Source organism: Mirounga leonina, unplaced genomic scaffold, assembly GCF_011800145.1.
Source record: "Mirounga leonina isolate KUSES-001 unplaced genomic scaffold, KU_Mleo_1.0 Mir_125, whole genome shotgun sequence".
NCBI classification, from domain to species: domain Eukaryota; kingdom Metazoa; phylum Chordata; class Mammalia; order Carnivora; family Phocidae; genus Mirounga; species Mirounga leonina.
Genome location: NW_023270305.1, coordinates 42,451,922 through 42,477,433, shown reverse-complemented (window position 1 = coordinate 42,477,433; position 25,512 = coordinate 42,451,922). Strand labels below are relative to the sequence as shown.

Here is a 25,512-nt window from a genome sequence, read left to right as displayed (position 1 = left end):
GTCACCCATAAAGAAAAAGGGGCATTGACTCTGTGAAGAAAAATATGAAGTCTTCACCTTTTTGTGTCCTACGGAATATTTAAATGAATACCAATTTTAAGCTTACTCATACTATGCTATCTCTAGCTATTTCAAGTCAAAATTAGAACATTTTTTCATTGTCATTTTGCCTTTTTTTTTTTTAAGATTTTATTTCTTTATTTGACAGAGAGGGAGAGAGAGAGAGAGCCAGAGAGCACAAGCAGGGGGAGTGGCAGGCAGAGGGAGAGAGAGAATAAGGCTCCCCACAGAGCAGGGAGCCCAATGTGGGATTCAATCCCAGGCCCCTGCGATCATGACCTGAGCCAAAGGCAGATGCTTAACCGACTGAGCCACCCAGGTGCCCCATACCCTTCTCTATTTCTTCTGTACTACCCACACAACAGGATGGGAGGAGGGGAGGACAAAAATACCTGAGAAGTCATAGCCAAACCAGTCTGGCAAACATAATCTTACCCAACTTACACAGTCAAATAAAATATAGGTCAACTTATTCCCTGACAGCTATCTACTATCTAAACTGGGCCACTCAGAAAAGTTTACCAACACCTTGAACCTACTGTCAATGTGTTGGGGAAGATGGCATCCATTTTCACTAATGATATAAAATTAAACTCTGAGACTGCTACAACTCTTCTAGTCAACCCTTTCTACTATGTAATCTTCACAAATCATAATTAAACTAGAAAGGTAGGATCCTGGAATATACTACTGAATCTGACACTGATACTGCACCTTAATAATTCAGATGGCTCCCACAAGGGATATATAATTGGATACACTTCAGAGAGTGCCTAAGTCCCTTGACACTTCATAAAAGATTTGCATTCACACGATAATTTTTCTAAGGAAAGCATTCATGACTTTCATTTGATTCTCAAAAGGTTTATGTCCCAAAAATGTCTATGAACTAGCACTATGGATAGTCTCTTCTCCAATGTTAAAAGACCAACTCCGCTTGAAGACCTATCAGAAAAGGCAAACAGAATATATGCCCAGTGAGGCCATAGCCTCTTCATCAGGGCAGCAGGAAGAGCCATATAGTTAGCTGACTAAGACGAGCTAAAGTCATTCTGCTGGGAAGTAGGCTGTACTATTTTTTGGCATTTGCTTGTTTTCTCATATGGTTTATTTAGAAATAAAAGAAAGGTACAAATTAATAACCGACTTCAGCCTAAATCAAAAAAATAAAATTATACGACTGAAAAAAAAAAAGGTATTCCTTTCCTTATCCTTAAATTCTCTGACACCAGGATAAAATTACCATATTCAAGGACAGTATAGCTCTCAAGAGTAGTTTAAGACCACTATGGTTCAAACCAGCCAACAGCGGCACTAAACACAAACCTAAGGTAGGTATGTTTCTGTATGTCTTGTTAGATACAAAGACCACAGAAATACACAATACATACAGACTAGAAAGACTCTAAGAGAGTAAGGGCTACTCCCAGTTGCTGCTTCTGAACAAAATGTTTAAGGAAATTGAAGAACAGAAAAACCTATCTATAAAATTTGAGAATTACAGCCTACTTAAAAGGCTATTGTGTGAATTCCAATTTTGTTCTTTGCCTCATTTTCTTCCCTATAAAGCAATCATGAGTTCCTCAACATACATACAAAAGACTGTATTTGTTCAGTCAGTACTGGAGCACAAATTGCAAGCTTAAAATTCACTGGTTACAGGGTTTCATTTTTGGAAGATGAAAAAGTTCTGGAGATGGATGGTGGTGATGCTCACACAACACTGTGAATGTTCTTATTAATGTCATAAAACTGCACGTTTAAAAATGATGGAAAAGGCAAATTTTAGGTTATATAAACTTTACCACAATAAAAAACATTCACTGCTATATCAAAGGGAGAAAAACTCCCTGAAAGAGAATCCAGATAAAATTAAACTTAAGCAAAGAAATTTCACCTAGGATTTCAAAGATAAATTGCATCTTGAGATATCAACATTGAATATGAGTCATAGGTTTTGACACAAAATTAATAGCCTAAAAAGAGGAGGAAAATATTAAAACTTTTATAATATCCATGTAGATTCCCTGTCCTTAACTGCAAAAGTGCTCTGCCAAGGGAAAAGTTTATGTAGGTATAATACAACAAGAATTTGCCAAATGCCTAATGTGTACAAAGCAGTGAGCTAGATTCTTTGGAAACAAAAAAATGAAACCAATTCAGACACATGCCCTTGAAAAATGCCAGTAAATAACTATCATCTTAGTTCTACTTCCTGAACTGTATCCTAGCAGCTACAGGGTCCCTCTCCTCCAAACACCTGCCCCAGATCCCTTTTATTACCTAGTATTCTGCAAGCGGGTCTCCCGTGATTTACATACCACTTTCTTCAGAGTGTGCTACAGGACAGGACACATCCAAAGCAGTGGCACTGCATGACTGTTTTTCAAAAATACTCAAATTTTCTGTTTCCTTCCCAATCTCATTAATATCTCATTGATACAGAGCGCAAATCATCTCCCCTGAAAGGCCACTCTGATTTTGAAAATGGTATTTTTTCAATTTTTAGAAATTTCCAAACAGTTAAAAATTTATATAAACATCCATTATCACTGTTCTGTTTTAACAGCTAACCACACTCAGAGGCCTCAATGGCTGGCTGACTTCTAAGTTTCGGCAAACATACACATGTGCAAGTAGGCACCACAACCTGACAAAGCCTTTTCTTTCCCCCACAGACAAATGCCCTAATCTGCGGAGAATTTTCTCCTCCACATACACACACAAGTAATAATCAAAAGCTGTTCTAAATTTGCTATAGATGTGCAATTAAAAAAGTATGTCAGGAAGGTAAAGTAGCCTCAATTTGTCAACAAAACAACTTTTTTTTGCAAGCTTTCAAAACAAATAAAATGTAGCCAACTGAAAACTTTCAGCTCGCAGTATAAACTCTTGCTCATTGTTTTGTTGTGCAGTCTCTCACAAAGAACAAAGAGTCTTTGAGTAAAAAATTCAATTCTAATGATCTGACTACTTCTCATACTTCCTAGTCCAAGGTGTTATTACATTCCCTAGCTATCTTGGTGCAGCTCTGTATCTATTCACCTTCTAATGAAGAAAGAATCCATCCCAGTAGTCAGGTTCAAAGGTCACAAAGCCTCTAAAGCTTAGAACTGCATAGGCCTAGAAAAAGCAACAACTTAGATGATCATCTGTCACTATTTAATTGAGAAAATTTAACTTTTCTATGTTTTGGTTTGAGGTTTATTTCTCTATTAAGATCCTAATAGAAAGGGAATAAGTGAAATGCCACATTTCCAATCAGTGAGGAGCCGAGCAATAATTAATTAAAGTTTCCAGTAGTCCTCCTTACCTGTTTCATGTGCTTCCTATCCTATATTTTTGATACACGTCATGATCAATGGCCAGGGATTATGGGTAGAGAGAAGATTTAACTACAAAGGGGCAGCCCAAGGGAATTTGGAAAGGTGACAGAAATGTTCTGTATCCTGTTTGGAATGGTGGTCACATGAATCTAACTATGCATGTTTTAAAAACTCATGTACACCAAAGAAAAAAAATTATTGTATGTAAATTTTTAAAAAAATTTTAACTACTTTGGCATCACCTGCTAACACTTTTTAGAGTTTAAACTCTAGAAGGATGTAAGAATATACAACTAAGCTAGATTCCTCGTGTTCTAGAACACCCTTAGGTTGGTTTCTCTAGCCCTCCTGAATATGTTTGACTATTTCTCTTTCTTCCTTTCTTTTTTTTTCCCTCACATATCCGTTCCCTGAGCATTATTTTGATGGAGTTTTTATGCTCAGTAAAGAAAACATCTGGCAGAGGACAAGAATAAAGCACTTGCTGAGAGTACAACAATCCCAGGAATTCTCAACTGGATTTCTCCAGGGTCAGTAAGAGCTATCACCCAGGTCAAAGGACACACCATGGGGATTTAGGGAACGCTCTAGATCCAAACCTCAGACTTGGCTCCACTACGCTCTGCACACATGGCTGGGGTCTAGGGATGTTGAAAAGAGAGTAAAGCACACCAGTAAACTGTCATGTTCATAGCAAAAAGTATCAGCACAGAAGGAGATAAGAAACTGCTTTGAGCTCAGTGTACAGGTCTATCTAGTAACTGAGAAATATAATCACCAGATGCAAAGTGAAGTTATTTGAGGAGACTGTAGAGAGGCTAAGGGCCCCAAATCAAATTTCCAACAACAAAATAAAGATCCATGTAAGTCTCACTAATTTCTATGACCTGAATTGCTTATTTAAACAGATGTAGGGTTTGGTTTCAGGCACTGACATTAAATATAGTAAAAAAACAGAAACAAATAAAACCCTGCATTTATTAACACTGAAGCCTAAAAATAATAAGGAAAACCTCTTAAGGTAAAAGAACAATTTTCCCCCTCCAAAAGTAGTGGTTCATGCTTTTCCCAGATCAGTTTGTTTAAAAACACTCACGGAAAAATGCAGTTGCAAACATTTACTAAGAAGATGGAGAGATGGAGACCCGGTTGGTATCAGGCTATCAGTACCCGGGGTACCCCAGTGAAGACTTCAATTACCTGATAAAATTACATAGCTCTCAAAACACAAACATCCCAACATGTCATGTACCTGCTGTGTGGGACACAGTGCTAAGTACTTTATATACATCATCATATTTGAGCCTTACTGATAAAAGAGCACATTAAGGCATAAGTTAAGTGTTCTGCTCAGTCACGTTATAAGCGACAGATCCAGGTTTTAACTCAGCCTTTCTGACTCCAAACCTATGCCTTTAATATTGAAAATACTACAAAAATTTTTCTACAAAGAAGACTTTGTTTTTTAAGATTTTATTTATTTATTTGAGAGAGAGAGAGCAGAGCAGAGGGAGAGGGAGAAGCAGACTCCCCTCTGAGCAGGGAGCCCAATGCAGGGCTCGGATCCCAGGACCCTGAGACCATGACCTGAGCTGAAGGCAGATGCTTAACCAACTGAGCCACCCAGGCACCCCTATAAGAAAGACTTGATCAGGAATAGACATGAGTTTACTTTCTCTAAAAATTATCACAAAGAGGGTTGATTGCTGCTCTGTATGCTATATTATCAGTAAAACTGCATGACGAAGAGAAGGCATCACCTCTCTCTTCAATTTGTGCAATCCAAGTTCATAAAAGTAAATGCCTGTTGTCCTTGAGAGTGTCGGCAATGGAATCAGTCTCCTGTGGTCCAATCCTAAATCTATTAAAGGGTCTAACATTCTCAGACCACTATCTCAGTGTGTTCTTAAAACCGCTGTAATGAAACACAATCTTTTTAACATAAAAGTAGCTTTGCTTGGTGTTAATTCCACTTTGATTATAATATTTTATAACTCATAACTCTACTTATATAATGTTACAGTAACTTCTCAAGTCACTTACATAAGAAACCTACTTTTTTTTAGGTATAATAATCCCCAGTAGTCCAATGAAAGTATTAATAAAAGGCAATTGAAATGACCAGATATATCTACCATGCTCTATGAGATCTATTTTATAGAATTATATTAAATAGACCTAAACATAGGGTAGAGAAAAACTAAATGTGAGAAAGCACTCACCAAATTTAAGATGGAATGCAAACAGAATAAATTACTATCTGCTGGCAGGGTCCAAAGATTTAATCACATTCAAGTACAAAATGGGAAAGATTTACAACCATTTTTTTAAGATTTTATTTATTTATTTGTCAGAGAGAGAGAAAGAGAGAGAGCACAAGCAGGGGGAGCGGCAGGCTCCCCGCTGAGCCGGGAGCCTGATGCAGAGCTGGGATCATGACCTGAGGACCCTGGGATCATGACCTGAGCTGAAGGCAGACACTTAACCGACTGAGCCACCCAGGCATCCCAGATTTACAACCATTTTAAAACAAATCCTTGCCGTCCTTGTTTGCTTTGTATACTTTTCACTGTATTGATATCAGATTAGACATTAGAATTTAATCTCATTAGAATAGTAGTGAAGATATATCAGAATATCAGGAAAATCTGGGATCTGGGAATAACAGAACTGATTAGTCCTTATCCTTGAATTTAAACCCTCTAAAAACATCATACTTGGAATTGTTCTTTAGACCAAGGAACATTATCCATACAGCTAAACATATATATATATATAAAACAGGGAGCAAATACCATGGCTCTCAAATTTGATTAATACTCTATTATGGTTTTTTTAAAAGGTTTTTATTTATTTATTTGCCAGAGAGAGAGCGCTCACAAGCAGGGGGAGCGGCAGGCAGAGGGAGAAGACGACTCCCTGCTGAGCAGGGAGCCAGAGGTGGGGCTCAATACCAGGACCCTGGGATCATGACCTGAGCCGAAGGCAGATGCTTAACCGACTGAGCCACCCAGGCGTCCCTCTATTATGGTTTTAATCTTATAGTTGATTTTTAAAAATAAAAGATTCTCAGTTGGGCTGGTCAGCATGTAAGCTTAGGAAGAAGCTGAATCCTCAGGTCTTGGAAGCAGGATTTCTAGAACTCAGGAGGGGGAAAAAGCAGGGGGCACCTAACCATGTAAAGAGGTAGAAAGTAAAAGGGAAGTAAGTCTTTGCTTTTAAATATTTATTCTGTATTTCAATCATGCAGTTATACCTGACTTGAAAAAACAACATCCATGTACAAGCGAAGTAAGATAGTAACTTTATAAACAGATATAACACAAGAATACTAGCTTATTCAGACCTGTAATGAGAGATCACTACTTTTAAACATAAGCTTTAATAGTTCATTCCAATGAGGAGATGAAAAATACATCCTGCTTCCATTTATCTTTTAGAAAGGTAGACAGAGGCTGTCCCTGACCACACCTAAACTTTATCGGATAATAAGGTAGTCGTTCTTAGGCGCCAGTACAGAATGTCTAACAGCACTTAGGTTGTGTATTTATATATTATATTTAAGGCAACCTTTTTAAATAACCTCTTTCATGCCCTTGCAGACTTCAGAGGTTAAATTACATAATAAAAAAAAACCAGTTGGCATCTTATTTGTTAATAAGATCAATTTATTTCCACCCCATGACTCAGATCTAAAGTACTGGTCTCAAGTTCAAGTCAAAAAGTAAGTTCAGTGAACTGAACTTCATTTCCACATTAGTGTGGTACATTTATTCATGATACTTGGGGAGTAGGAAATCCCAGGAGTGTTGTAATGGTATGAAGTTCGGTTATTGTACAAACCACCCAAGAAAAACTTCATAGTGAGGGTCATGTTCCTTTATTTTAAATTCAACAGAAAGTTTAGTTTCCCAATGAAGTAATAATGAGGCCACTGGCTCTTTCCCACAAGATTCTGAGGCCAAGCCAATTACAGGAAGCCTGGCCTATCAGCACTATTTTCCTTCACTGTTCTAATTCCCTCTTTCCTCCTCTTCTCCTGAAACTACGCAGGGACCACTCACTCACTCATCAGAACACATGCCCGAGGATGATCGAAATGAGCGTGTGGGTCTGCAGTAGTCAGGGGCGGGTAGTGTGACATTGATTTTGCAACCAAAAGAAGGTGAAGAACTCATATTCTCTTCTGAACAGGGGTAAATATTTATCTTAAGAATTCAAGGCAAGGGAAAGAGATCATTCTGATTATCACAAATTTTCAACCTTTACCATCACCCTCAAGATTTTTGCATTTATAAACATATATATATTATATATATATAATGTTGTCCATTATATTAAATTTAATCTGTTCTCTTCTTTAATAAGGCACACACTACAACAGAGAACCAAATGGACCTTAATTTAACTTGTATCTAACACATAATTACAATCCCATCTTATTACAGCTACGAATCTGAAAAACAGAGACTCCTCCACTACCCCACATAGAGCAGAAAAGAAAACCAAGAATAAAGATAAGTATAAGTGGTCCCTTAAATAAGGGGCACTCTTCCTTTGTACCCTAAGAGTTGGAATTTTTCCTACCTCATATCCAGTCTACCAATGTCTACTATACATGTATTTCAAAACTGATGGTTTATATTTCTTTTCTTTTTCATTCAATATATTTTATCTAAGTTATACATGCAAAGTTATGCATAATTAAGTTGTACATAGTCAAATCATTCTATAGGGTTTATTATGAAAAGCAACCATTTCCTCCTCTCCTTCTTCCCCCTAAATCCTGCTCCTCAGAGGCAACCACTCTTTTGAAGTTTGCCCTCTTTATCTCTATCTAGCATGCATGTGTGTGCTATTGCCTATTTTTTCAGGTTTTTTTAATTGTGGTAAATATATGTAACATAGAATTTTCCATGTTAACCAGTTTTAAGTGTACAGTCCTATGACATTAGGTACATTCACACTGTATAACCATCCCCACCATCCCTCTTCAGAACTTCATCTTCCCCAGCTCAGACTCTGTACCCATTAAACATTAATTCATCAATCCTCTAGCCCAGGCCCTGGAAACCATCATTCTACTTTCTGTCTTTATAAATTTGACTACTTCAGGAACCTCATATATGTGGAATCATACATTATTTGTCCTTTTGTGCCTGGGTTAGTTCACTTAGCATCATGTCTCATCCATGTTGTAGCATGTGTCAGTTTCCTTCCCTTTTTGAGGCTGAACCATATTCCATTATATGTATGTATCACATTTTGTTGATCCATTCATCTGTCAATGGACCCTTGGGTTGCTTCTGCCTTTTCCTGTGTGTGTGTTAGATTTAAGCATTATCTATTGATGTTCCACCACAGAAGATGAGGATTTAGTTAGGTCTCTTCACATGCATAACACACCAGCACCACACATCTGCACACAGTGTCCATTCACCTACCCCTCCAAAACAGAGATAAATCGATGGATTCATTAGGTAAGTTAACTTTCAGCATTTATTATAACGATATAAAAACAATTCACAGGCAAGCCCTGTAAGATACGATCATCACTTTTCCTGTTTTACATAACTTGTTTTCTGGCATTAAATTTTCTTATGTTTAAGTTTACCTAAGTTTTTATGTACTTAGCGCTACTCTGTTCCCAAATTCTCCCCAACTATCCGAATTTCCTTTCAATATGTACAAATCCATCCAGTATTCTATTACTTTCACTTTCTCAGGATACCTCTTTAAACTTTCTAAATTGCTCCAGACTGTGCTGGTTGTACTCTCTGCCTGCTACCCCACTGTCAACCAACTACCTCCCTTTTAATTATCATCTTAGAAACCTATTTGCCCCCTCTTCTATCTATGCCCTTAATATCTCATATCTTTGGGGAGGGGAGTTTATGGGAAGCAAATTTTTGAAGACTTCCATTACCAAAAACATATTTATCCCACCCTTACACTTGCTTGGTATTGTGTGGCTAGAGAGGGAAACGTGGATCGGTAATCATTTTCCCTTAGAACTTTAAAGACACTGCTCCATTTCAGTCTACCTTCCAGTATTGCTATAATCCAAAATCATTTTGACACTGAATCCTGTTTTTTTATCTCTAGAGGCATTTAGGATTTTCTATTTGTCCTCTGGCTTCTGAAATCTCGTAACATACCTGCATGTAAGACTATTTTCATCCCTTGTATTAGGCATATTTTAATCTGGAAATTCATGTCTTAGAATTTTGGGAAATTTTCCCACGTTATTTCTATGAATTCTTTTCCTTCATTTTCTCTGCTTTCTTTTTCTAGAACACCTAGTATTCAAATGCTGGATCTCCTGGACTGACCCCCTAATATTTTTCTATCTTTTCTATTTCCCATGTTCTATCTCTTTTTCTTTTTACTCTCTCTGGGGGATCTTCTCCACCTTATTTTCCAAACCCTCCTTTAAGGTTTCTGCTATTTTTTTTTTTTAGAAATAATTGTTTTAAAGATTTTATTTATTTATTTGACAGAAAGAGAGATAGCAAGACCAGGAACACAAGCAGAGGGAGTGGGAGAGGGAGAGGGAGAAACAGGCCTCCCGCCGAGCAGGGAGCCCAATGTGGGGCTCGATCCCAGGACCCTGGGATCATGACCTGAGCCGAAGGCAGACGCTTAACAACTGAGCCACCCAGGGGCCCCTTTGCTATCATATTTTTAATTCTTTTCCTTTTGCTCTCTGAATTTCTCCATTTGTGCAGCTTTCTGATCTTGCTTGTATGTACAATTTTTTTCTCTTATCTTTCCAACACTATTGATTGTTTTGTTTTGCCTTTTAGTTTTCTTCTTCTTGCACAGTCTCTCTACTTTCCAAGCTGCTTCTTTATATGTATTTGTTCTGATCCCTAACTGTAATGTTAGAGGATTTTCTCAAATGTCTGCTGATCCTTAGTGATCTGCCCATATCTCAAATTGGGAAACTAAAAAGCTGACTGAACGTTCTGTGCGTGTACATCAGTCTAGTCAACTATGGACTTCAAAGTGATCTGAGCTGTCCATTTGACAGGGGACTGCCCAGTGGACATACCGTTAAGACAGTTCTCTTGGATTAATCCTATTATTCACAGTACCTTCCAATCTCATACCTGAAGGATATAAACCTGGCTATTAAGAGTCCTGGGAACCAAATCAGAGAAGAGGGTTGTGAAATGCAAGATGAATCTCAATACTCAGTACACAAACTTTCACTGCTTTGAGTTTGGTAACCCTACCACTGACTTATGTCTACTGCCCTCTGGTCTTCTGCTAGAGCTAGGATAGGGCAGTTAACTGGTGGGGAAAAGCTGGGGAAGGAATCAGGTCGTCTAACTGCTTTTTTTTTTAAGATTTCTAATTATTTATTTGAGAGAGAGAGAGTGAGTGAGAGAGAGAGAAAGAACATGAGCGGGGAGAAGGAGCAGAGGGAGAAGCAGACTCCCAGCTGAGCAGGGAGCCCGATGCGGGGCTTGATCCCACGACTCTGAGATCACAACCTGAGCCGAAGGCAGACACTTAACCAACTGAGCCACCAAGGCGTCCCTAGCTTTTGTTGTTACAAGTTTGAAGAGGTAGAAAATATAAATGTATATGTTGAATTCAACATTTTTAACAAGTCAATTTGATAATCTCTTAGTACCTCCACAGTACTTTCAGAAAGGGTCAAAATCTATTCAAAAAGCAATCTTAGACATTCTCATATACTTAAGAACGTAACTGGAGACTAAGAGCATATACCTTAGAACATTTTTTTTTATTAAAAGATTTTATTTATTTATCTGACAGAGAGAGACACAGAGAGAGAGGGAACACAAGCAGGGGGAGTGGGAGAGGGAGAAGCAGGTTTCCCACTGAGCAGGGAGCCCGATGTGGGGCTCGATCCCAGGACCCCGGGATCATGACCTGAGCTGAAGGCAGACGCTTAACGACTGAGCCACCCAGGCGCCCCCTTAGAACATTTTTTTAAAAGATGTCTTTTCCTGAAAAATCTTAAGTTGTAGGTACATTAAATTTAATTAAATAACACAATAGTCATTAATTGATTTATTAACTATTTATTAACTATCTACTGTCCCCAAGTACTATGCTAGTAAGGCACTGGGACTATAAAAATAAAACCATACCTCTCTTCTTACACAGACCAGACTAGTTGGGAAGACAGAAAAATAAAGCAGCAATCACATTAATGGAGTTCCCCACTGCTAGGAGATGTTGTCTTGGAGGGCCCTAGTGGCTCTCTACCTTCACCATTCTCATAGCTCAGCAATAAGCTGGTTCAAGAAAACTGACTTAGCTCATCTGAAGAATACTAGGTCCCTTTAGCTGATATAAGTGGCACTGATATGACAATTACCCTTACCAACACATTTCTTGGACCAGCAAGGATCCAAATCTGCTTCTTCCCAGCTTCCCTATAAATGATCTGAGAGCAGGGTCCCTCTCCTGAGACACATCCTACTGTTTGTACAGCAAAGCTGAACCCATCACATCCCTCCAGAGAAGGGCAGTAGAATGATGTTCACATGCACTCCGCTGACCTTTCTGCCTATAAAATTTACTGAAAGAAAACTTACTTTACACCTATATGGTGTGATGCTGATTTGTGTGTATTTATGCTTCTTGCATGAGAGCACCTTTGTCACTTATTAAATTCATATATATATATGAATATATTTGGTCAATTTCTGTACTTGTATTCTGTTCTACTTGTTAGTTTATTCTTATGATACTATACTGTATTATTGCTCACAAGCCAAGACTCAGTAAAAGGAATATTCCCAAAAGAAGTTAATCTTAAAATAACTGAAATATATATATATATATATACACACACACATATATATATATATATTTGTAAGAGATGGAGTAAGTATCGTAATAATTCCTCTTTCTCTAGATTTTCTAAGCAATGTTCTATTTTAGGATGAGCACACCACAAAACCATAAACTGTATTGAGAATCATTATGATAATTTTCTCTTAAGTTTAATTAAAGGGAAAATTTCTCCTAATAAGCTGGTATGCTTTGCTTAGTCAAAGCAAATAAATACTATGTTTATTATATATGCACACATATACACACACCATAGTTTCCTTTTTACCCTGAAAAGAGAAAGCTCAAAACCAAACAGCGATACTGTCTTCAAATCAGATTTAAGAAATAAACTATCCTTCTTCTCTCATCCCAACTCAGTATCAATAAAAGGATATTGATCTTTTATACTTAATTGTCTTCCAATATATATGTGATTTTTAATTGAAATCAGGGTCAAAATATTTTAGAAGTAGATATAACAAACAATTTTTTAAGGCAAGGAGAAAAAACTGTTTAAAAGCATTTATTATATGCCTGGGACCAAACTAAATACTTGATTTCCTTTGAAAAGATGATTAAAAATTCCTACTTTATAGAGTTGTGAAGACTGAATGGGATGCTTGATGACCTGCTCATTGTCATATAGCTAACAAATGGCAAATCTAGGAGTTTAACCCAGACTCCAAAATCTACTCTGTTAACTATTACATGACTTAATAGTAAACTAAATCCATACTATCAGACTATCTACCATATTCTGATTGCTATTCTGATAGCAAGCTATTCTGATTGCTGCTTATTTCAAGAATCCCTATAAAACAGCTCTCACCCCCTCCCCCACCCCACCCCCAGGGCCATCCACATCATCAAAGACCAAGGAGTAAAGAGTAGTACAAATATATAAATACTGAAATTAGGAAGAAAAGAGAGTATAAAATAAATCCAAAAATACCAGACCAACTGAACACCAGCTTCTCTGACCCCAAAACCATATTCCATTGGAATACTGTATAGCATCCAGCACAAAAGAGGTTTCAACAGCAAAACTGCTTTTACTTGGCAGTCATTACACAGCCTGTGTTAACTCAGTTGGTAGTACTGTGCCAGATCTAAGTCAAAAGATGTTCTACACAATAAATAAAAGAGCACATTTTGCTCTAGTCAAGACTTAACCAAAGAAAGTCAAGGGTTGAAAGAAGCATGGAGACAACTAATCTCACTCAAAGGTCAGTTTCTTTAAGACCAATTATTAAAGGAAGACTGCCTAGGAGCCTTCCATCTCCTTTATGGGCAACCGGTTCCTTTTCTAAGCAACAGTTATATAACCCATATAATTTAGCAAAGCCAAGTTAGAATTTTAAAAGTAAATAAATCCTTCCCTTTGTTAAACAGCCGCACATAGAAATCAACCTAGCCAAGAATGTTTATATTACAAATGTTATTTAGCCTCACAAGGCCTAAGGCAAACTAATCAAAATAAGAAATACAGAACTTCCCTCCTGTACAAATCAATTCCATAACAAGTGAATTACAGAAATCAGTGTCAACAGGAAAACTAGAAAACAGCAGACAATTAACAAAGAATTTCTTTAGACATTTTTTATAAAATCACTTCAAGCTAAAATGATAATTCTAAAATAAGATATGCACAGTATTTTGGAAGGATGCAGGAAGAAGAGAAACATTAAAAAAAGACAGGATAAAAGGTAGGGATTTTCTGCCTACTTTGCAGACGGTTCTATTTCCCATGGCAGAACCCACAGCTGGGTCCATGAAATGCTGTTAATCCAATCCCATGTTAAAAAATATATATATATATTATATATATATGCATATATATATGTATGTATATATATATGAGAGAATATGAAAGATTTTTTGAAAATAAAAACAAGACTGCTTAACTTAAAATTCAACAAGGTAATAGCAGAATGGACAATTTTAAAACTCCTCCTCAGATTCTACTAAATGGCTGAACTTCTCTCCTAGTTTTCATACTTACATATCTTTTACTTTTCTGCAGCTTCGTAGGTATACTGGAAGATAGATGAAAAACTCAGAGACTTCTATCTAGACACATTTTAAACTAGACTATACCACTGTTTCTTCACTCAACAAAGGCAAAATAAAAATGTAGTTTAGTAAAAAGTAATTCTACTCAACACCAAAATATGCTCACTTGCGTTCTCTCTCTCGCTCTCAAATAAATAAATAAGTCTTTTAAAAAGGTAGGGGGTGCCTGGGTGGTGGAGTCGGTTGAGCTCCCACTCTTGGTTTCGGCTTGGGTCATGGTCTCAGGGTTGGGGGAGCCCCACATTGGGCTCCACACCTAGCACAGAGTCTGCTTGGGATTCTCTCTCCCTCTCCCACTGCCCCTCCTGCTGGTGCCCTCTCTTTCTCTCAAATAAATAAATAAATCTTTAAACAACAACAACAACAAAAGACCAAAATAATAGAGATATTAATTTTCTATTGCTGTAACAAATTCCTATAAACTTAGTGGTTTAAAACCACACAGTTACTATCTTAGTTTCCATGGTTCAGGAGTTCAGCATTTTTTGCTGAGTCTTCTACTCAGGGTCTCACCAGGCTGAAATCATGGTGTCAGTCAGAGCTGTGGTCTCATCAGGAACTCAGGGTCCTCTTCTAAATTCATTTACATTATAGGCAGAATTCAGTTCCGTGTGGTTGTGGGATTTGGTTCCCATTTCCTTGCCGGCTGTCAGGAAGTCTCAGCACCTCCAGCGGCCTACAGTTCCATGCTATGTGTCCCTCTCCAACATGGCAGCTTATTTCTTCAAGACCAACAGTAGAGCATCTGCTGCAGCTTTAAATCTAACTTCTATACCTGATCTCCATTCACTCTTAAAAGAGTCTACCTAATTATACCAGGCCCATGCACTCAAGGAGGGGGATTTTACAGGATGCATGCAGCACCAGGGGGCAGGAATCCTGGGGATCATCCTAGAATTCTGCCTACCACATGCGATCAAAGCAAAGAGCTACCTGCTGATAAAGCTTTATCCAGAGACAACATACCACTTTAAATACAGAGGAATGGATAAACTACATATCCTTCAGATCATCCTCAAATAGTATTTTTTGCAACATATCTTTTGATAAAATGGGACAACAAACAGTTTGGGATTATAATAACAGCTAAAAGTTTAGAGCCTAATTTGCTCATTAAAGTTTAATCAGGGTGGAGCCCTTCTGGTAGTTTGTTTTGGCTGTTATATCCTCAAAAGAAACCAATCTACCAATTCTTCCATCACTGCACAGTACCAAGGACAAAGTCCACCCAGAGATCAATGTAGCAACTCAGGATACGTGGGTAGAAGACAAAGGGAAATGTCCACCATGAAAAAGCACAATCACCTACCTAATTTCTAGAAGAGCCCAGACCAATTATCAGTATCAATAAGACTTTCAAACCTATTTTCTCATATGGTTCTCAAGAAAACAACTTAGAATATTTTTTTTAAAAAAAGGACAAGAACAAATTTCTAAAGGCAAACCTGTGGTTTCACAGGCTGCTAAACTAAAAATAATAATGATAACAAAGTTCTGAATAGCAGAATTGACAATGCTAAAAATTGAATTAGTAAATCAGAAGGCAAACATATGCGGGACGGGGAATGGCAAAGAGATGAAATTGTGGGGGGGAAACAGGCAAGCGACATGGAAGATATGTATTGTGAAGAAAAAAGGCAAGAGAATGGAAGATATGTTTTTTCCGAGGCTGTATAATAGTAGGTTGTAGCAGAGGCTAGCTAGCTATTCACCAAACCTATTTCTTGTTCCTCCCAGTCAGACAGACTATATATCCAAGCCTCACCTGCAGTGTATAAGGTATGGCCAATGTAATGTTGACAGCAGTGATACGTATCACTTACAAGCCTGGTCCATAGAAATCCCCAGGGTCTTATTTACTCTTTTTCCTACTGATATAATGTTGGAAGTGATAAAGCCACAAGTCAGAAGAGTCTTGGATCCCTTGATGGTCACTTAAAGAAGAGCGACCCTACCAGGAAGATCCATTTTGGACTTCCAATGAGGAAAAATGAAACTTCTATGGTGAGATTTTAGAGCTTAGCTCTTACAACAAGCAGCATTATTCAGGGAAAACAGAAACTGGTATTGGAAGAATGGTTTTGCCTTAACAAAAAATAAAAAACTAAAAGAAATGGCATTGGTTGAGAAGTCAGGCAATAGGCAGCAAGAATATATATTTAACAAGCTGAAAGCCTGGAGAGCCCTGTAATACTGTGGCAAAAGAACTGGTAAAACTGGAACCTGTAATAAATGAAAAGGCACACCACATGGCTATGGGGCCTGTAGCTCTGTAACTGAATGGAGAGTCAGGGTTATAATATATATCAGCATTTACTTTCTATTTCTAGCAAGGTATTATAGAAAAGAGGCACAAAAAAGAAGTTGCTGGTTTGCTAAATGAAATTATAGGAGGGGCGCCTGGGTGGCTCAGTTGGTTAAGCAACTGCCTTCGGCTCAGGTCATGATCCTGGAGTCCCGGGATCGAGTCCCGCATTGGGCTCCCTGCTCAGCGGGGGGTCTGCTTCTCCCTCTGACCCTCTTCCCTCTTGTGCTGTCTCTCATTCTCTCTCTCAAATAAATAAATAAAATCTTTAAAAAAAAAAAAAAAGAAATTATAGGAAATAGAGGAAGTCCAGACACACTTGGGCCTCAGAGGGTTAGAAGGCTGAACGCATATAGAATCCCAACGGTAAAAGAATGGTAAAAGTTTGAGCAATAAATTCCAAATAATACTTCTAGTTGAACAAAGTGACTCAATCCTGAAGCAAAGATCAAATTCAGGTGTGGTCCTCTTACCCATTATTTCATACAGCTTCAAAGTAGGGCCATTAAAGTAAGAAAGGCATGAGACAAGGCCTACCTTCGCAAACTGGGGAGAAGAAAAAAAAAACTATTCCTCAAAATTATAGCTAGAAAAGAACATTGGGTTTGGTGTCCACATAGAACCTATGGGAAAGAAACAGATCAGAGGCCTCCTAAGTTTTGAGCTAACTATAATGCCCAAAAATCACAAATCTGGACTAAATAAACCTTTGGCTGTTCAGAGACTTAAAACAACCTTTGGGTCCCTAAATTTGCAGAAGCAGAAAGCAGGCAGTCAAAGATACATATCTACATATATTATATATGTAGACGGGTGTATGTATACAGATATAGTTATAGATGTACATGTAGATATCTAGAAATATAAAGAGAGAAAGAAAATGAGAAAGACAGATCACCTAAGAAAGATATATTCCCCAGCATCCACTTCTTTCTGAAAAGGAAAAAAATAGAGAAAGAAAAAACAGGGTGCAACCAGGAGCCCAGGAGAACTACAGGCAAAGGAGTTCCTCTCAGAGAGTTAATGTCTAAGCAAGAAAGACCCACTACTACCAAGGGAGAAGGATTCCCCAATGATGACCCAAAAGGATTACATGATTTGCTTATGAAGCAGGAAATACTGTTCATCTCCCACTGTTCCCATTTTTAAATTCAAGTTTTTGTTGTAGTTATTCTATTCTAGCTTCTTCATTGGAGGTGGAAGGGAACACAGGTGTAGATAACTTGTCATCTTCTTTCCTGGTCAGCAGCCCATCTGGATCTGGAGGCTCATCTGGATCTGATGGCGAGTTTTGAGCATCCCTGGAAGATACTAGATTTTGAAATGGATGTAGTAACTAGACGGGATATTGGGTTGCCTTCCTTGGGAAGGAGCATGAAAAGTGAAGAGATATTTGATGACCAAAGGGTAGACTGTGCCAGAGACTAGCTACTATTCACCAAACCCGAGTGCTTCTCCTCTTAGTGATGAGTAAGATTTTATTTTCTCAACCTCCCTTGCAGGTCAGTAAAGCTGACCTGTAATTAGGTTCTGGCCAAAGATATGTGAGTAGAAGTGATAATATGTTGTGTCCATGATTAGCCCTTAAAAACTCTAACACAAGCAATGCTCCCTGGCCTTTTTCCTTCTGAAGTAACCTTCAAAGCCACACTAAAATGGAGTGTGGAGAGACTGACAGAGCCACACAATGGAAAGATTCCCTACATTACCAACATGAAGAAAACCATCACAAGTCAGAAACATCATTCCAGGCTTGACATAAATGAAAAATAAATCATATCCTTTCCCTCTTTCCAACATCCATGAATTCAAATAAATATTTATTGAACAACCACTATGTACAAAGTATATGGTAATTTCTCTCCCTCCCACTTTGTTTATTTTTTAGGTACTACAGATCTTAAAATGTGTTAAGATATTTTTATTCAAAGATCTCAACTAACATGGCATAGGATAACAATACATGCAACAAGAGCTATACCTGATAGGAAATTTTATAAGAAGAATGAAGGGTTATCAGTTTAATTAAAAGGCCTGAATCCACAATGGTTTTCTTCAGTTCTTTATATGACACAAATATACCAAATAGCTAATAGTTTACACAGACTGAGTGCCATAGTAGGCAAATTCACCTCAATCTAACCTGAATTCTACCACAGAATCTGACCTTTACAAGCCATCTCAACTTGAGTGAGTCACTTCCCTGCCTTGGGCCTGAATTTCTTTAAATAATTAAGAGGTGAAACCAGATAATCCACATTAAGTGAAATAATAGTATTTTCATGGAATCCTCTCTTTCACCAAAAAAGAACTGAAATTAATTTCTCAAGCAGAGGCCTAAAAAAAAAAAAGGTTACTTTAAAAAAAGAATGCTTCCACAGACTCTGTACTACACTCTCCTATTTTTAAAAGTTTAGAAAAAACTTGTCAAACACAATAGAGACTTGTCTTGCAGAATACCTTCAGTCCTGTACTCAAAATATATACCCAGTAATACAAAGATATATTTTCAATGATTAATTTTGTTTCTTCACCACTAAAAAATGACATGATATGATTATTTCCATCAGGATTATCATCAACTAGTTTTAAATATTCCCCATTATAAAGTATAACATTGACAAAATTTAAAAGAGAGGGGAAAAGATGTCTGCATTGCTTTAGGAAAGAAATTTCCAATAGACAAATCTCTTCTGCAGAATCAGACATCTGAAAGATTACCAAGACTTGCTGAGATCAAAAATATGATGTGCTCCCTCCTTCTTCCCATAATAAGAACTACAAATGACTTCTTCAAGAACATAGTTATTTGTAGAACCAAACACTTTCCATAAACAACCAAGTCTTCTTTGTTGTTGTAGGCTACATCATAAGATATACTGAGATATTTTAATAAAATCAATGTGATTTAAATTTTAAGAGCAAGCAGCACTGCAAATCATTAGCGCTCTTTTATTCAAAATGATGAGAAAGAAATCAAGACATTCCTTGGTGGCTTTCATTACTTAGAGATGAAGATATTAAAAGGAAAAAAAAACCTAAAAATTTTTAACACATTTGTTAACTTATAAGCTGTAAATAAATCCCTTTCTGTGATCATAATTCACATTATTTCCCAAAAGGACTTTCTTCACTGATACCCATTGATACCAGAAATAATAACTACAGAAATATTTATAAATAACATGACATCTTGCTTACATAATAAGTAATCAACCAAAGGTACCTACAGCACAAGTTAGCTCATTACCTAGAAAGAGACCTTTTAAAAATCTTGGGCTTCAAATCATATCCAAAGTCAAGGAAAATATTCAAAAAATAGAAAAACCTCTTTAAAGTCCCTATATAACTATCACAATCGATCCATATTTACTGAACATCCACAGAGCAAAGCAATATACTAGTAAATAATTCATTGCTCTGTTAAAAAAATAAAACACATCTTTTAATCATGTGTTCCCATAAAGAGGAAGGACTTCCCTAAAATGACATGAAACAATTAAGACATTTAGCAGAGAGAAACCCATGTTTAACAGAATACTAGCAAAGTCATTGGCCAACCTATCGTAAACCCAAGACCTACTTGCTTCATGGCAGTCTCTCCAATTTTGTCTGAATGTTTGCGGATACTCTCCAGAAAGTCTTTGAGATCAGACATAGAAACATCCTTAATTTCTTCTCGAAGCTTGGGGATGTTGTCCACCATCACCTTGCAGAATCGATAGTGGCTTACTTGAGGCAGATAGGTATGCTCTAGATGTTCCAGAGTTTTCAGTGCAGGATAATGCCTGTAAAAGGAATTGTATCATCTTTAGCTCAATCTTCTTTAGGGCCACAGATGAATTCCTCAGGTAAAATTTTTAGACTGAATTAGTTTTCATAGTACATTAAGACAAACCCAGTATTAAGTTTCAATAAAAACATCAATGGGAAAATGTCAAATTATTCAAAATTAATATATGCATTAAAGGACTTAATAAATTACAATCAAAAAAGATTTTATTCCAAGAATAGAGAAAACCTAGAAAATCTACCAATGAAATTCACTATGCAAAAAATAAAATACAAAATGATCATATCAATGCCAAAACAATCATCTTATAAAATAAAATACCTAAGTCTAAACTTCCAACTATGGCACAGGAAAGAGCTTAGCAAATCTTCTACCCAAAAAACAAATATAAACTAAACTGTCCCAAACAATCATTTTAGGGCTCTGGAAATAGACCAAAGGAGAACAAATTGAAAAGTGTTTATTCATGAAAACTGCTGAACAATGGAACTCTGTGGTGTTCTTGCCTGGGGCTACCTCCATCAACCCTCCAACTTCACCCACCCTCCATTTCCCCTCCCTCCCACTGGTTATACTGGCTTGTCATGAAAACAAGCAGCTTCCCCACCATTAGAAGCCAACATGAGTGGCGTTATTAGGAAAAGTAGAAAACTCCAGATGAAGGAAGGACAAACAAATAAACAAAGAGGGAAATAATCCAGCTCTCCTGGAGGACTAACCAGAAATTTAAGAGAAAGTATTGAAATAAGAGACCTACAGAAGGGCCCAATAGCTCTTTGCACATCCCTAGCTGACTGAGGCTGTGTACTCATGCAGTAGGACACCCTAAAGGGCCTAAGCACTCCACACATCCCTGGCTGACGAGGAGGAAGCAGGCACACACACAGTAGAAGCCCTGGCAGAAAGTTAAAAGCTCAACCTGTTTTGAAAACTGCCTGAATTTTTAATGTATTCCATAGCTCACACACAAATCCACTGACAAAGGGTGGAAACCTTACTGGCTTAAGTTTGAGCACAAACCTTGGACCAATCTTTAGCTATGACTATCCTTTAAAAAGGAAAATGAAGTGGGGCGCCTGGGTGGCTCAGTCGGGTAAGCGACTGCCTTCGGCTCAGGTCATGATCCTGGAGTCCCGGGATCGAGTCCCGCATCGGGCTCCCTGCTCGGCAGGGAGTCTGCTTCTCCCTCTGACCCTCCTCCCTCTCATGCTCTCTGTCTCTCATTCTCTCTGTCTCAAATAAATAAATAAAATCTTAAAAAAAAAAAAAAGTTATAAAAATGAAAATGAAGTAAATACATTTCCTGATAAACGAAGACTGAGAATTCCTTGCTACCAGATCTGCCTTGAAAAAAATCCTAAAGGAAGCCAGAAAGGAAATGACCACAGAAACTAACTTGAATTCACAGAAAGAAATGAAAAGCATAAGAAATAGTAATTATATGTGAAATATAAAAGACTAAATAAATATTTCTCTTTTCTTCTTTTAATTTCACTAAAAGAAAATTTTTAAAAGAAATGATTATAATACTGTATTGTTGGGTTTATAAAATATATAGATATATGACAAAAATAGAACAAAAAAGGAAGAAAGAAATGGAGCTAAGCTGAAGCAAAACCACTACTATATATTCTACCAAAACTACATCAGCATTGACCTAGAGTAGACTAAGACATTAAGATACAGATTATAATCCATACAGCAACCTCTAAGAAAATAACTCAAAATATATCATTAAAAAAATCAACAGAGGAATTAAAATAGTACACTACAAAATATTTAATACAAAAAAGAGAATAAAGGATAAGAACAAAAAGACATGAAAAACAGGGGGAAAAAAGAGTAAAATTCAACCGTATTAATAATTATATTAAATATAAATGGACTAATAAACACCCCAATCAAAAGGCACAATGTCAGACAGGATTTAAAAAGCATGATCCAATTACATGTCCTATACAAGAAACACACTTTAGATTCAAAGATACAAATAGGTAAAAGTAAAAGATGGAACAAGATATATGATGCAAAAAGTAACCATAAAAATGCTGGAGTGGGCACCTGGGTGACTCAGTTGGTTAAGCGACTGCCTTGGGCTCAGGTCATGATCCTGGAGTCCCAGGATTGAGTCCCACATTGGGCTCCCTGCTCAGCAGAGAGTCTGCTTCTCCCTCTGACCCTCCCCCATCTCGTGTTCTCTCTCTCTCAAATAAATAAATAAAAAATCTTAAAAAAAAAATGCTGGAGTGGCTATATTAATATCAGATATAATAGATTTTAAGAAAAGAAATACTGTTGGTTATTCCAAAGTAAATATTGCTGGTAATGGAATAGTAAAGGGGACAATATTTATCTGATAGGTAGGAAAGCTTCCATAAGCATAAGAGAACGAATAAAACTAAAATTGGTAAGGTTGACAAAGTAAAAACAAAATAAGTTATACATTAAAAAAATATAATAATAAAGAAGAAACAAAAACTTGGTAAAGATTATTTACAACATAAAAACTTAAGTTTTTTTTTTTTAAAAAGCAATGAACAAAGAAAAATCACAAAAGAAAATAAAAAAGGCCAATATATGGGGGGGGGGGGATTGAACAGATATGTAAAAAAATGCAAATCGAAACATGATTTTGTCACTCAAACTCCCAGAGATTTCTTAAAAGATAAGGGGTATTATTATCAGGGGTTTCAATAAATGAGAATTCACTGCCTGCTGGTAAACAAATTTGTATTAATGATGTAAGTTTTCACCGAAGAATTTTACCAAAATAAGCATTCTAACCAGCTGCATTTCCAAAAAGAAATATTAGATTAACAAAAGTATGTAAGCCTCTTGAATTGTAGGTATTTCTATTAGTCCATAAAAAACTAATCTAGATGACTAATAACAAGGAATTGGTTAAGTACATCATGATACATCCATGTAGTAAAAGACAGCAAAATGTTTACAATATTGTTGAGTGAAAGCTAATGCAAAAAATAAAACTTACAAGTATAATTGTAACATTTTTCAAAACTATAAATATGCATACATGTATAAATTATGAATATATGTGCATGTATGAGCTATATATCACTAAATACATGCATACACACATATATAAGTACACAGAAAATGACTAGAAAAATGTATACAAAAATGTTAACCATGATTTTTTCTTCCTTTGGGTATTAACATTATGGGTGATAATTTTCTTTATGTTTTTAGTTTTTAGTTTCCTAATTTCCATACTTCCCATGATATATTTAGTATAGGAAAAACTCAGTTCTAATCTTATAAATAAAAAAGTGATAGCTCTCTTTTGATTTTAAGAATGAATTTCACAGTAGACACTTAAGCTCTTCTTGCTCCAATGTACTTAGTACCACAAACACGAAAGACTAGAGATTGGTTTTACTTTTTTTTTTTTTAATGTCTTTACCTCAGATGTTCCAAAAATCAAAATCTTAGTCCAAATAAATGGAAGGGAGGAAGATTTATTTCCCCTACATTTAGAAATAAAAGTACAAATACAGTTAATGTGAATTGGTTGCTTTTATTACAATTTTACAGACTCAAAAACAGTATAATTCACATGGTTTAGTGTAAACAGAATGGTGTTTATACTACAATTAGGTATGAAGAGCTATGTGCAATAAAATGCAGTTCCTCTAGAGAGAAACCTTAGAATGGATAGAAAGCCAGAAATTAAGCCAAAAAGATAAACACACTTTGGGGTTTAGTTATATTTTGGAACATTGTTTATAGAATGAGAAAAATCTAACAACGTTGCCTGCGGACACAAGGCACATGCACTGATGAGACACATGGCTGCATGCTGAAAACATCTGGTCTGTCAAATAACTCCACATTTTTCAAGGCTAATTAGTACAGAACCCAGTGATTCCTGGCAACAAAGAATGTCACCTTATTTACCCATTGTCCTTTCCCTAGCATATTCATGTTCCAACTATGACAGACCAATAAGATTATTCAAATTTCTTGTGTATTTTAATATCAGTACCAGGTAAAAGAATGAGAGCCAGCTAGACACCTGTGTAGCAGATACCAAAAGAAAAGTTTCTATTTCGAGCAACCAAGGAAATCTAAAACCAGATTTTGACATTATTTTTGACAACCTCTAAACATTATTAAAACTGAATCAGGGGCGCCTGGGTGGCTCAGTCATTAAGCGTCTGCCTTCGGCTCAGGTCATGATCCCAGGGTCCTGGGATCGAGCCCGGCATCGGGCTCCCTGCTCTGCCGGGAGCCTGCTTCTCCCTCTCCCACTCCCCCTGCTTGTGTTCCCTCTCTCTCTGTGTCTCTCTCTGTCAAATAAATAAATAAAATCTTTAAAAAAAGATAGGTAGGAAAGCTTCCATAGCATAAGAGAATCAAAAGCCAAATTCTTAAGTTTCATTTGCATGTGTGCTAGCTCTCCCTGTCTCCCCCTCATTACACTCCCTAATAGAAATGTGAGCAGAAAAAAAGTAAATGAGACAAAAGCAGGGAATATAAAAGAAGAAGGAAGACAAAAGACATTTAAGTAATTCTATAAATTGGATAACTAAGGTCAGAATCACTTAGACATAGTTGAATGCTACTGTGAGAAGGGAATGTTAATTCTAGGCAAATTAAATTTTGGTCCTTTCTTGCCATGGTATAGAACTCTCTCACAATAATGATTTTTAAAATTCTAATGAATGATCTTTTAAAGCAGATCACAACTACCCATGAGAAATTTATTAAATTCAAAGTATGATAAGAATATGAATAAAAGCTTTCACCACAGGAAATATTAGTGCCTTTCCTAATCAAAGAGCACTATTAACAAATATTTAATCCTTTCTATGTGTTACAGGTAGAAAGATGGTCAGGTATCTTTCCTTCAGGAGCACAGAACCTAGCAGTAGTATCAGTATTTGCAGCTTTAAAAAAAAAACAACTAGGCTTCCAGCCATGAAGAAGTAACAAGGAACAGACATGAACTCCCGATCTTAAAAAGCAGAATACTGACTAAAATATATAAAAACTGATTTGGATAGTGGACATTCAGTGGTCTCTGAAAAAAGGGAAACAAAAAAAAGAGTTAACGTTTAATAATTATTCAGGTTATCTATCTGAATGTGATTTCTAGATCATGGGCATAGTCAGAG

General features: G+C 36.7%; 1 protein-coding gene across 3 annotated transcripts in view; it reads right to left on the bottom strand.

The window, feature by feature from the left end:
- Nucleotides 1-25,512, bottom strand: part of EXOC6B (exocyst complex component 6B) — a 607,862-nt gene that overhangs the window by 479,498 nt on the left and 102,852 nt on the right. For all 3 annotated transcript variants that reach the window (XM_035001312.1, XM_035001314.1, XM_035001313.1), the window contains exon 6: nucleotides 20,165-20,369. In XM_035001312.1, the coding sequence (XP_034857203.1) occupies nucleotides 20,165-20,369 (205 nt within the window). The remainder of the gene's footprint in view (nucleotides 1-20,164; nucleotides 20,370-25,512) is intronic.